Source organism: Nerophis ophidion, linkage group LG09 (genome assembly GCF_033978795.1).
Source record: "Nerophis ophidion isolate RoL-2023_Sa linkage group LG09, RoL_Noph_v1.0, whole genome shotgun sequence".
Lineage (NCBI taxonomy): Eukaryota > Metazoa > Chordata > Actinopteri > Syngnathiformes > Syngnathidae > Nerophis > Nerophis ophidion.
Window position 1 is genome coordinate 27,745,976 of NC_084619.1, and position 13,865 is coordinate 27,759,840.

Below are 13,865 nucleotides of genomic sequence, written 5' to 3' on the forward strand. Positions count from 1 at the left end.
CGCGAGCCCGATAATTAGACAGCTGCGTCTAATAAAGGAGTGCATAAGACGGCACTGTAGCGCAGAATGGAAGAAGGTTTATTATCATTGACGATAACTGAGAGTTGTGCAAAAAAAAAAGTACGAAAACCAAAAGCTGAACGGACAGCCGGTTTTTCACCTAAAAGCTAAACTAAGACTAGTAAAAGCTCCTAAAGACTGCAAAAAGCTACCAAAGACTCGAAAAGCTCCTAAAAGCTACCAAAGGCTGCTAAAAGCTGCTAAAGGCTGCTACAAAAGACAAAAGAAGCTGTTTCATTGTTTGAAGAAATTGTTGCAAACTAAAAGAAAATAAAAGGAAAAAAATAATGACAGTCTGGTCTTTTGAGTGAAATACAGAATCCATATTCAGCATTGGTACATCCTTTCAAGTGTGGGATAAGCACAGCGAAAATAGCAAAACACTTGACAGTGAAAAACCGCAGTGCCAGCTGGTTAAAAAAGCCCCTAAGCAAACCAGACCGAGTCTCCTGCATCCAAGTCCACCCAACGCCCCTGCCAAGCCACTGCTGTGTCCAGGACCAGTGCTCCAAAGCTCTTCGCAAAACCCAAAAATGGCCAAGTCAAAATCCCTGCAGCAGCTGCAGAGGGAAAGAACGACTGCCAAACAGCGGTTTACGCGACAAGCAAACTTACTGTTGAAGTCTTGCAAGAACATGTCGGCAGAAGAACTGGTGGAAGACTTCAGCAAGGTCACACTTCAGGCTGAGAATGTAATGGAGGCAAATGAGGAGGTGGAAACCTTGACTGAGGAGGCGGAGCTTGAGCCTACTGCTGAAGAGGACATCAATGCAGATGTGAGAAAAACAGCAGAGGACTGCGAACAGAAGCTTGAGGTGGAGGAGAATACTGTCCAGAAGATTCTATGGCAAAACTTTGGCTGCTCCGAACTCTCTGTTGTATTGGATGCAGCTGAAAAAGAGTGCAAGCGGTTGGCAGTAAGCAAACCAAGCCTGAAGCTAGAGGTATACAAACTAATGCTCAGTAACCTTGATGGACTGGTGAAAATGGCAAAAGAATCCATGCGCAAATGGGCTTGGTGGGTCCCTGAAGGAGAGCAACCTGACTTCCGGGAGCGCATCAGGAATGTGCAGGGTACGTTGCAAGAATTAATTTCTAACAAGGATACCCTACTGCACGCAAAGCTGCAAAAGGAGTCCTCTGAAGAGATGCCAAACCACTCACCTGCTATCAAACTGAAACCAACAGCACTCCCACGGTTTGATGGCAACAAGCGGAACTTCTACCTCTGGAAGAAAGAATGGGAGGCACTACAGAAGCAAGGGGAACTGAATGGCTCCAAGGAGGTCAGGAAAATCCAACTGTTGGGCAGCCTGGAAGACAATGTCGTGAGGGACCTTCGCCTGTTAACATATGGGACAGCAGATAAAATCTTTCGTGTGCTGGGAAATCGGTTTGGAAATAAAACAGCAATTGCCTTGGAAATCATTGAAGAACTGCAGGCACTACCCCCAGTAAAAAGAAATCAACCCAGGAAGATTGTGGACTTGATACAAATCGTAGAAAAGGCCATGTATGACCTCTGTGAACTGGGAAACATTGGCACCCTGAAAAATCTACTCGTTACCAAGTCCCTGGAGAGTAAGCTGCTGAATGGGTTAAAGAAGGAGTGGCTGGTCCATGTATCCACAAATGAGGAAGAAGAGTTCTCATCACCTGAGGACAGGTTTAACATACTCTTAAAGGTTCTGAGAAGTCAGGAAAAGATCTATGAGCAGCTGAACCAGCTAAGGGATGTTGACCCCAGCAGGTGGGAGACAAGAGTCCCGAAAAAACATGCTTTAACAAAAAGCACCAACTCCTCAAGCGCTCAAGCACCCTGTGTCGTCTGTGGAGAAAGGGGCCATAGAAAAAGACTCTACTACTGCAAGATGTTCAAAGCTCTTAAAACAGGAGAGAAGAAGGAAGCAGTTAAAAAAAAAATGGTGCTTGTGGCAAGTGCTTGGAGGTCCACGATGGTGATGCAGAGACAAATAACCTCAAATGTTGAACACATCCTGGAAGCCGGAGGATTCTACATGAAGGCATGGGTCTACTCCTGCCAAAGTGGGAGGTCAGAATCAAGCCACTTAAAGAAGGAAGAACCCACAGTGATGGTCCTCCCAAACCAACTCTCTGAGGGGAACAATAAAGCCCTGGGCCTTGGATATGATCCTGTCAGTGAAAAGCTTCACTCGATGGTAGCTGTGAACTACTCCAAAAAGAAAAAGAAAATGAGATTCAGTGAAAACCTGCCAAGAGAAGAAATCAGAGCGTAGGTTCCAGATCCACTCACCCGAAGAGAGCTCCTCAGTCAAGTTTCTGGGCTATACGATCCCCTTGGTCTTGCAATTACTGTCAAACAGAAGGGAGCCATCTTTCTAAGGAGAGCTTTCCAGGAAGCAAAAGTCAACTACGGTCCAGAAGTAGATACATGGGATGCCATTTGACTGAGAGCCTCCGCGAAGACGCCATCTGTCTCTTTGAAGACTACGTTGAGCTCAGCCAGTTGAAATTCATCAGAGCCGTGACGCCACCTGACCTGTGTTCCAAGCCCTGAGGTATCACCTTTTCTGATGGTAGTGAACACTCTTACGGTGCCGTACTGTACCTTCGATGGGCTTTACCAGAGGACGTGATTATACGACTGGTCGAAGCCAAAGCCAGGTTGACAACATTAGACAACAAAGAGGATGCTGTCAAAGCTGAAGTCTGCGGAGCAGTCAATGCAGGTCGTCTGAAAAATTGGTACCACCTGGTCGACAACCAGACAGTTTTGGGAGACATCCAACAGGAAAGCTACAGCTACCAGACATTTTTGCCAACAGAATTGGAGAGATCCAAGGCAGTACAAATGTCCAAGACTGGAGGTGGATCCCTGGGCTCCTCAATATTGCAGACATGATCTCAAGAGGGGCAAGTCCCAAGAACCTGGACGAAGGCACAAAGTGGCAGTTGGGTCCTGAGTTCCTAAGTCTCTCAGAGAATAAGTGGCCAGTGAAGTATGCCAAATATGTTACTGTTGAAGCCAGATAGGACCTTGTTCGCATCCAGAAAAACGCCTTTGTTGCTGCCCTGACCAGTGCTGGAGGAAAGATAAAGTCTAAACCGGAACTAATCTCAAGCCCCGCCGATCTGCACAGACCTCCTGCCGGGGCTGTAGTCACGAGCCTGATGGATATCCAGCCATTCAGCAGCCTGACCAGATTGGAGAAGTCACTAGCACTGGTCTGGAGCGCAGCAAAGAAGTTTCTTCGTGGCACAGCCAGGGGAAGACCAAAGTGGGAGGCAGTCCCTGTCGATGGCACAGTCACCGTGGCAGAGAAAGAGGACGCCTTCCGAGACCTCAGTCTGGCGGCACAAGCAAAATCTACCTTTCCCAGCACCACAACAGACCGGTTGGTCGTATACAGGGATGAGGAAAGTGGCCTTTTGGTATGCGGAGGCAGAATCCAGCACTTCAAAGAAGATGGCTTGACCTTTCCACTGATCCCATTTGACACATGGCTGGGGACTGCTTGTGTGCCAGAGTCACCAAGAAGGGCATGAAGGCGTTGCCGGTACTCAAAATGCGAAAGAGGGCTTGGGTTGTGCAAGGCAGACGGCTGGCCCAGAAAGTTGTCAACAAGTGGGTCCACTGCAGGAAGGCCAAAGCTCGAATCTGTCAACAGGTGATGGGCAACCTGCCAGTGGAGAGAACAAGACCTGCTGCGCCATTCCAGTTCATGTCAGTTGACCGATTTGGACCTTACCTGTAGAAGGACGATGTCAAAAGGAGAGTATTCATGAAGGTCTGGGGGGGTCATCTTCTGCTGCATGGCGAGCCGAGCCCTGCACATAGACATGGTCAACAGCATGTCCACAGAGGGCTTCCTGATGGCCTACCAGAGATCCACTGCCTCAAGGTTTGGTCAGATACTGGGACCAATTTCATTGGGGCAAAGTCATTGTTGGAGGCTTTGTATGCCTTCCTGGAAAGCCTAGACAGAGCAAGCCTGGAGGAGTATACAGCGATGAATGGTACCACCTGGACATGGAAAGTGCTCCCTGCCGACTCACCACATTGGAATGGAGCTGCATAAGCTGCCGTGAAGGTCGCCAAGAGGGCTCTTCAAAGTCTGAGCAAGACGACAAATCTTACCTTCAGCCAGTTCCTCATATCCCTCCAAATGGCAGTTAACCTGGAAAATGAGCGTCCTATTGATGCAAGGATCCAGAGTCGGGAGAACCATGTGGAGTACGTGACACCAAACTCTCTCCTCCTGGGTCGAGCATCTCACAGTGGTGACTTCAAATCCTTTGAGTTCCAGAACTATCCCTACAAGCGCCTCAGAGATATTCAAGTCCAAGTCAACGAGTTCTGGAAAGCATGGTGCCAGCTTGCTGGCCCAAATCTTTTTGTTAGATCGAAATGGCATGCTACAGAAATAAATGTCTCTCTTGGTGATGTTTGGCTTTGTGATCAGAAGGCTTTGCGTGGGCAGTTTAGACTTGGTCGAATTGTCAAAGTAGTTCCTGATTTAAAGGGCATTGTCAGAGATGTTGATGTTCTTGTTACTCCAGGCAACTGTGCCTCAGTCCACCATCAGCAGCCAGTGATCTACTCCACAGTTTCTAGTGACCGGAAAGAGAGGTCTAATGGTTTGGTATTGCGCAGAGATGTCAGGCGGCTTTTAGTTGTTTTACCTGTAGAAGAGCAGTGCTCCTAGTGATTAAATTGTTAGAAGTTGTTCACCTTTTCAGTTGCAACCTTTCGGAATAAGTTAAGAAAGCTTGAGTGGGACGTGTAGCGGCGAACAGCTGTCCCATCAGCTGCTGCGCGAGCTCGCAACCGCGGCGACTTGGCAACCAGCCAAACCCCGTTTTAAAAAAATATATATATATTTTAGGGTAAAGCACATCAGCACCTCTATTCACGTTGGCAACCCCAAGTAACCTGTATAATTCGGCTTTAGTTCAGCCAGTTTGTTTATATGTCAGAAAACACTTTTTTTCTCATGTTTTTCCATATTAAATTCAGTTTACAAAAAAAAAATAACATATGAGGCGCTGTGGCTTAGCCTAGCGTATAAAATAAAATAAATCACAAAATCATTCGAGTCTGCAAAACAAGGTGTGACTCTTTCTACACGCCGGACTGTAGTCAGTTGGAAGCGTGTCTTAATGAAATTAAACAATGGATGTCCGCTAACTTTTTGCAACTTAATGCCAAAAAAACGGAAATGCTGATTATCGGTCCTGCTAGACACCGACCTCTATTTAATAATACAACTTTAACATTTGACAACCAAATAATAAAACAAGGTGACTCTGTAAAAAATCTGGGTATTATCTTCGACCCAACTCTCTCCTTTGAGTCACACATTAAAAGCGTTACTAAAACAGCCTTCTTTCATCTCCGTAATATCGCTAAAATTCGCTCCATTTTGTCCACTAAAGACGCCGAGATCATTATCCATGCGTTTGTTACGTCTCGTCTCGATTACTGTAACGTATTATTTTCGGGTCTCCCCATGTCTAGCATTAAAAGATTACAGTTGGTACAAAATGCGGCTGCTAGACTTTTGACAAGAACAAGAAAATTTGATCATATTACGCCTGTACTGGCTCACCTGCACTGGCTTCCTGTGCACTTAAGATGTGACTTTAAGGTTTTACTACTTACGTATAAAATACTACACGGTCTAGCTCCAGCCTATCTTGCCGATTGTATTGTACCGTATGTCCCGGCAAGAAATCTGCGTTCAAAAGACTCCGGCTTATTAGTGATTCCTAGAGCTCAAAAAAAGTCTGCGGGCTATAGAGCGTTTTCTGTTCGGGCTCCAGTACTCTGGAATGCCCTCCCGGTAACAGTTCGAGATGCTACCTCAGTAGAAGCATTTAAGTCTCATCTTAAAACTCATCTGTATACTCTAGCCTTTAAATAGACCTCCTCTTTAGACTAGTTGATCTGCCGCTTCTTTTCTTTCTCCTATGTCGCCCCCTCCCTTGTGGAGGGGGTCCGGTCCGATGACCATGGATGAAGTACTGACTGTCCAGAGTCGAGACCCAGGATGGACCGCTCGTCGGGACCCAGGATGGACCGCTCGCCTGTATCGGTTGTGGACATCTCTACGCTGCTGATCCGCTTGAGATGGTTTCCTGTGGACGGGACTCTCACTGCTGTCTTGGAGCCACTATGGATTGAACTTTCACAGTATCATGTTAGACCCGCTCGACATCCATTGCTTTCGGTCCCCTAGAGGGGGGGGGGTTGCCCACATCTGAGGTCCTCTCCAAGGTTTCTCATAGTCAGCATTGTCACTGGCGTCCCACTGAATGTGAATTCTCCCTGCCCACTGGGTGTGAGTTTTCCTTGCCCTTTTGTGGGTTCTTCCGAGGATGTTGTAGTCGTAATGATTTGTGCAGTCCTTTGAGACATTTGTGATTTGGGGCTATATAAATAACCATTGATTGATTGATTGATTGATGATCAGAGCCGTTCTATTCACATTCACGCGCGGGTAGAGCGCAGCGCGCTCCCGTGTCCCCTGCTCGTGCACGAGCCTGATAATTAGACAGCTGCGTCTACTGCATCTAATAAATGAGTGCATAAGACGGCACTGCGGCGCAGACTGGAAGAAGGTTTACTATCCTTGACGATAACCGAGAGTTATGCAAAAAAAAAGTACCAAAACCAAAAGCTGAACGGGCAGCCGGTTTTTCACCTAAAAGCTAAACTAAGACTGCTAAAAGCTCCTAAAGACTGCAAAAAGCTACCAAAGAATCTAAAAGCGCCTAAAAGCTACAAAAGGCTGCTAAAAGCTTCTAAAGGCTGCTACAAAAGGCAAAAGAAGCTGTTTCATTGTTTGAAGAAATTGTTGCAAACTAAAGGAAAATAAAAGGAAACAAATGACGGTCTGGTCTTTTGAGTGAAATCCAGAATCCATATTCAGCATTGGTACAGTTAGAAGCAAAATGACGGAGTAAAGCATGTCTTGAGGTCTATTGAATAAATCAGACTAATTGCTTCATATACCTTCGTAAAGAGTCCAAGCTTAGTTCAGAGACAGTTTATATTCAATTACTTAGAATAGAATAGAATAGAATAGAATAAAATAGAATAGAATAGAATAGAATGGACTTTATTGTCATTATTTGTGCATATAACAAGATTAAAGACTCCAACTTAAGGTGCGGTAGTGGGAACAAATATGGGATGAAATAAATAACACAAGAGGTAATAAAGGAAAAATCTAACAACTGAAATAAACAGACTACTATCCAATAAAAATAATAAGCAATCCTGTACAATATACAAAACACTATAGAAATACAAAACACTGTACAATATACAGAACAAGACAACTTGCTCTAGAGCCTTGATGAATATACCTTTCCACCGGATTTAATCTATTTCCAATTAGAAAACGAGTCTCTTGTCGAAGGAGAATTGGCAACCAAAGGTTACTGGTGGTACTGAATCAAACTGGGAATGAACAAGACATCATATATTAAGTGCGGTGGTACGATCATTTTGCTGTAAACTACGCAGCCCTGCTCTGCTGGGCCCTCATTTCACAGTGATGAGGTGAGCACTGAGAGAGAGGAAGAAAAGTAGGCATCTTTATCATTTGTGCCAGAGGGAATTGCTCTCTTGGAAGATTCATCCATATAAAAATACAGACTTTAGTAAAGCCTGGAGAATAATGGAATAAAACCAGAGAAGGGGGGTCTTATAAGGGGAATGAAAGACAGTGATGTATGAGATATGTTGTAGCTTAACACCACCATCACAGATTCATTTATCTTACCTTAACTAACCAAACTGGCAGAAAAAAACAAATTCTAAATACCAAAGGCTATTTCATATCAGTTTTTTAAATTAAGAAATCCAGAGAGCTAATAGTATTCAGACCTTGAAAAATCAAAGTAACTGGCAATTCAAATATATTAATCCCACACAAAAAACAAGCCTGATTTATATAACGGGGGTTCACAGAAAATGTAATTGCACAAAAACCTCACAGAATTTTTTTACGACATGAATGATATAGGTAATCCTCACCTGGATGAAGGGCACTCCAGAACGTTCAATGGCCACAACTCCCACTGTTTGGCTGAGCTCTAGGTCCAGGATGAGGATCTCTCTGGGATAAAGGAGCAACATGTGGTTCCTCTTGGAAGGCAGGTAAGACAGCTGTAGACAGTCGTTTAACGTCACTGCCTCTGTACTACAGGACACAAACCCGAAGTACAACGTTAATGAAAAAAAAGGAGGCGATACAACGTATCAAAATGTTTGTGTATGCATTATCTTCTTAAGGATAATATAGTTAATTTCAGCAGCACTTGGGCAGACGGCAAGGTACACCCTGGACAGATGACCTTATTGAAAGTTAACTCGTAAACACATTTTTAATATACACTTTCACAGCTCTTTTAATGAATGAATTATTGTTTACAGATCACATTACACATTGAGTTCTTAAACATTAGGCTATTTATTAGCTTGCATTGTTGTTTTTGTACTTTTAAAAATGATTTTACCCATACTTAAATAAATATGGATGGCATATGTTGTAGGTGTTAAACATTGAAATTAATTCCATGTTAACATATTCTGTCAATTTAGACAGCGGAGCATACTGCATGTGAAAATTATAAATGCTGTGGCCAAGACACAGATTGCTATAGTTGATGTTAATTTGTTCTCATACAGCAAACAAAGTGAAATGCTCAATGTCAAGGGGTGTGGGAAACTGAAAATTTGCTCTAGGGCAAATTTGCAGGCAAATTCCTGTCTAGGAGTTTGAAAATGATGAACTATGTATGTTTTAAATTAGTTGGGTAAGGATTTGAGCTGTAACTTATCAAGTTTGCTTCCTTCCTCTTGATCTTAATGCAATATCACAATACAGCAGAGACAAACACCAAAGAGATTGTTATTATACCGTGAAGGCATTGAAGAGAAAAATTACTCAAAAGAGGAATATTTCAGAGTTGCTTAGCTCCACACGATTAGCACCTCAATGATGCTGGTTGTGGAAGCAATTGCGCCTGAAATGTCTGAGCCACAAAAGAAGGCTTTGGATAGAAACCGTTAAAGACTTCTAAGTCTTATATGCAAAGAGAAAAGCAACAGATCTTGAGAAAAGAAGGGCCAGAGGCAAAACACTGGATGTCCAATTTCAACATCGCATGTTGGCTCTGATGTGACGTAGTAGACAATGTATTTAATAGCAGTAGTAAGACAATGCTTTGTGCTTACATGTGCGATGACAATTATATACAATATAACAAGTGTGAAGCGGGATGATTGTATTAGTTTATGTATGGTAGCCTACAATTTTGTGCTACGCCCTGGCCTGACCAATCAAAACCGATCCAATACAAGCTTTACATCAAAGATTCAGTCAGTATAATTTTAAAACCTATTCCTGCTTTAGTCACAGAGATAACTAACGTATGCACAAACATGACATAAATGTGTATGATGAGAGCACTGAAAATGACACAAGACTCTTATTTATCTAGCACTATCAACATTACCAAAAGAAGGCGGAGAGCGCGTTACACATTTTAAATTGTAATTGGAGTACACATGAAAGAACACAGACATGAACTGGACTTAAGAGAAGTAAAAAAATGCAGGCAAGTAAGATGATTGGTTAATGGATGTGTTGTTTTTTCTGGGTGTGTAGACAGAGAAAGCAGGGTGGTACTCTTATAAATAAGCCAGTAAAAAAGGTGTGGAAAAAAAAATGTAATTCGTTTTCATGATACATTTAAAGGGATTTGAGGGCAATTCTTTCTTGTGAGACACGTTTGGTATATTGTACGAAAATTGTACTGTTATGGTCATTATATACAGTACATTATGTTAAAACTACTCGGGTTTACTTATTGAAATATTAGGTTTGGACCCTCTTTTCCATTATGTAGCTATAGAAACTGTGTCTTGTTAGGCATTTATTAAACCATTACAACGGTACTTTAGTTTTTGTTATTAATTCGTTCCAAAGGGTTCATTCAAAATCAAATTCAGGGTTTCCCTCAGCTTGCAATATACATGTGGTGGTAGTGGGGGTGTGGCCAATGTCACATCATCATATAATTTGAGTAATTGTTGATGATGCATATATATACATATGTATAAATATACACCATTTTTTTAAATGCTAAAAATAAATTATATGCACTTCAAAACAAGTCTGTTCGCTAATTTTGCTATCAATCAAAAAGGGATTTAGTCCAGACTGGTTATCCAATCATCATGCGGAAGCCCGCCGAACCCCTTTCAATGACTCTTACCCCGAATTTCCACTGAATACTGAACAGCCGCGGACCGAGCTGATTTTTTGACACAGGCGTCCATATCTCCATTTAGCTGCCTGGGATATGCCTGTACATTATTCTTTCGTTTTGGACATCCAGTACCAGCATGTCCTCATCCAGTTGTCCTCATCCAGTTGTGGCAACAAAATTAAGTCTGAACACATTTGACAAATTGACTTCATGTCTGTTACCTTTCAAAGTGTAAAATACGATCCGCCTTAAAAAGAACGTATTTTATTTTAAATGGAAACCGGATACTACATTTTGTGTTTGTGCATGACTTCCTGTCCAACACTAGCAGATTGTAGCTGAATTGAACTGATTTGTTGCAGCGTCCGTAGAAAATAGAAGATCTGCGTATATTTAAGGCAGGGGTCGGGAACCTTTTTGGCTGAGAGAGCCATGAAAGCCAAATATTTTAAAATGTATTTCCGTGAGAGCCATTTTAATATTTTTAACACCGAATACAGCTGTCAGGTTCAAACACTGATGACATCTATTAAACAGACAAGAAGCAAGGAATTAAACAGACAGGATTCATTTTAGCTCAATGAGGAGAAACCCGCAGACCTGTACCCTTCACTAACAAGAGAATTCTACGCCTTCTCTTTTATTTGGACTTTCCCTGATTACAACAACTAAATGCATACATTTTTAAGCAAGACCAACATTTTTAAGAGTATAATTAGTCACTTATTCTTTTTAATAACATTGTTATTCTGAAGCTAACCAATAATAAATAAAACACTTTTGACCATTAATGCGACTTCTTGAACAGGTGCGGTAGAAACGAATGGATGGATTCAAATGCATGAGAATGTTTTATATTTTGAACGTTATTTTTAACATTGTGATTACCAGCGGAATTATTCATTACTTATCGTGTTAAGCAACGTCAGATAAGATTTATCTGAGAGCCAGATGCAGTCATCAAAAGAGCCACATCTGGCTCGAGAGCCGTAGGTTCCCTACCCCTGATTTAAGGCAATTACATGTCGGTGACATTCAACAGGGAGTGAAAACTGACACATCGATTTGAATAAAAACGAAAAGAGTGCGACCGTTCCGCATTCCGTGGAAATCAGGGGTTATTTATTGGTTCAGCATACGTGGGCGGGACAAAGTCAAGCATTTATCCAATGATTGTCTAGCTTGGCTGCAACACTGTGACACAAAAAAAGTTCCGCCAGCTGTCACCAAACTAGCTAATTGTAAACAAAAGTTGAACGCATCCTAACGCATTTAGTAAATTAAATGCAGACACAAAAGTCATATTTGACCACTTTTTTGAATTTTTGAGGAAGTTGATTTTCCCTGCAATCTTTAGCAATCGCCACTTTTCTGGCATCACATGCTAGAACAAGGCGGATGAGAGAAGTCTCCAAATCGGATCCATAACTTTAAGACAAGAATTGGCTTTAAGAGCTGGGTGAGTCTGGCTGGAGTGTGAAGCAGGGTGGTGGGCATCTTGATGCCCGATAGCAGTCATTCACAAGCCGCTGCCCTATCGCCCAAGCTGCCAGCCGCTGGAGCAAAGGTGCAGCAAAGCGGCAGAGCGGACAGCGCCTCATCAAATCATATTAAAACTGGAGCATATTAAAACAAATTCACAACTGTATTATAACATTATAATATTTCCATATCCAAACTGGTGGCTCTTACGTGGGCTTTTCATTTGTGATTAGCACTTTGACCTTGTTGAGAGCCTTCTTGGCACCGGTAGGAACTGGTGCAGCAGTGGGTGCAGGTTTGGTGTGGGCGGGGCTTGCATGGGGGCTGGCAATATAAACTTTTTTCCCCGCACTTCCTGGTGGTTTTGCGTGAGAAAAGTCTGTAATAAAGACTATTCCTTCACTCGTCAGCACTGTTGACAAAATTGAAATTAAACTTCATGAAACAATGTATTCATTGGACAAATTGAGGATAGATACTATGCATTAGTCATTTGTGAAAAAACAATTCGCTATTTCAAGACAAATAAACTACATATTAGACAATACAACTTAAATAAGACACAAAGCCAAATACGGCACATACATGCCATGTTGAAGGGGTCAAATGGGTCAAAAGAAAAGGACAGGATATTCTCAGCATAACTCTTCTTCCACAGCTTGGTTCCTGTGTCTCCATTCCACAGAACAATGTAATTGGGTGGATGTATGGCTAACAACAGATCACGAGACACATCCTGATTCCACAGCCACTCCAAATCTGAAAAGAAAGGAGGGGAAGCCAGCAAGATAAGAATTAATGAAGAAGATTAATGCTTGATATCTGCAGCAGGACTGACAGAATGATAGCAAAAGTCTTGTAATGAAAACAAATTGAGCAAAATTTAAGATTTACTAGTCAGAATATACTGGTATTTTGGCAGGCCTTGGCCCATAATGTCCTACCCCAGGATACAGAATCATTTTAGCCTGCTATAAAAATAGCAATGATATCTTACCCTGGATGGGTTTGGAGTGCTCTTGTATCTCACAATGGGCAGTGCCACTAACGACATCCCACACTATGATTTTCCCTGAGGCATCTCCTGAGGCCAGTCGCAAACAGTAGGGCGAGCTCAAGTTATGGTAGTAATTTTCTCTCGACCACTTCACCTGGAGAAAAAATAACAATAAAGTCAACCGCCTCTGATGCAAGCCATTATAGGAACTACTTAATTTGTTGATCCATATAATGACCACAAAGTGAATCACGGGTATCTACAAAGGCTTTGCTCTTGTCCACATCTGTAGATGTGCATGAGTGCAAAATGAATTTAAGTGACAAAGTATTTAATATTACCCTATAATACAGCCCTTTACAAGGAGGTCTGCATTTATGTCGGACATAGTTGACAAGACCGAGAAGAAATAGGGTTGAGAAAAAATACATTTGGTTCTTTTAGACAACATCAGAAGCTGGACATTTAATTCTTCCTCCTTTCAACAGTACCTGGAAATTGGCTATCAGGATGCGACAGCATGCATGGACACGTAGTCCTCTGGACATATGAATTAAAATGAAAAAATATTAATTTATTTGAGAGTGAGGGTGTTGTGATATGAAGGTTGTTGGTCAGTGAAAACGTGTATTTCTCAAAGGTACTAAAGTAAAACAACTATGATTGGTTTTCCTGCACAGGTCTCACAGCTGCAAAGTACTCATGCAAAGTTAAGTTCTTACAGACTACATTACTGCTTTCCGTAATTTAATTGAAAAATCCACACAGAGCAATTACCTGCGCTTAACTTAGCTTACCAGCTAAGGATTTATTTGTGGTGTAACTCCAAACTACTTTTGGATAACGTTGTCTGTGACCTTCTCTTTTAAAATAACACACAATTTATTGAACAGATAAAGTGTAACCTGTCAGGATTCTGGAGACAAAATGAATCACTGGTGGTATGCTACTACTACATCTTCATCCATACAGCTATACAAATGAGTTTGTACTACAGACATATGAGTGTGCGTTGAATAGTTGTTAATCAATGTATCTGTGAAAAAGCTTTTCATGTTGA

At 42.1% G+C, this 13,865-nt stretch overlaps 1 protein-coding gene across 1 annotated transcript in view; it reads right to left on the reverse strand.

Annotated features, from left to right (window-relative positions):
• Positions 1-13,865, reverse strand: part of wdr11 (WD repeat domain 11) — an 88,799-nt gene that overhangs the window by 56,323 nt on the left and 18,611 nt on the right. The window contains exons 3-6 of the mRNA XM_061910726.1: positions 12,806-12,959; positions 12,394-12,567; positions 12,019-12,220; positions 8,087-8,252 (exon numbers count right to left, since the gene is read on the reverse strand). Of these exons, the coding sequence (XP_061766710.1) occupies positions 8,087-8,252; positions 12,019-12,220; positions 12,394-12,567; positions 12,806-12,959 (696 nt within the window). The remainder of the gene's footprint in view (positions 1-8,086; positions 8,253-12,018; positions 12,221-12,393; positions 12,568-12,805; positions 12,960-13,865) is intronic.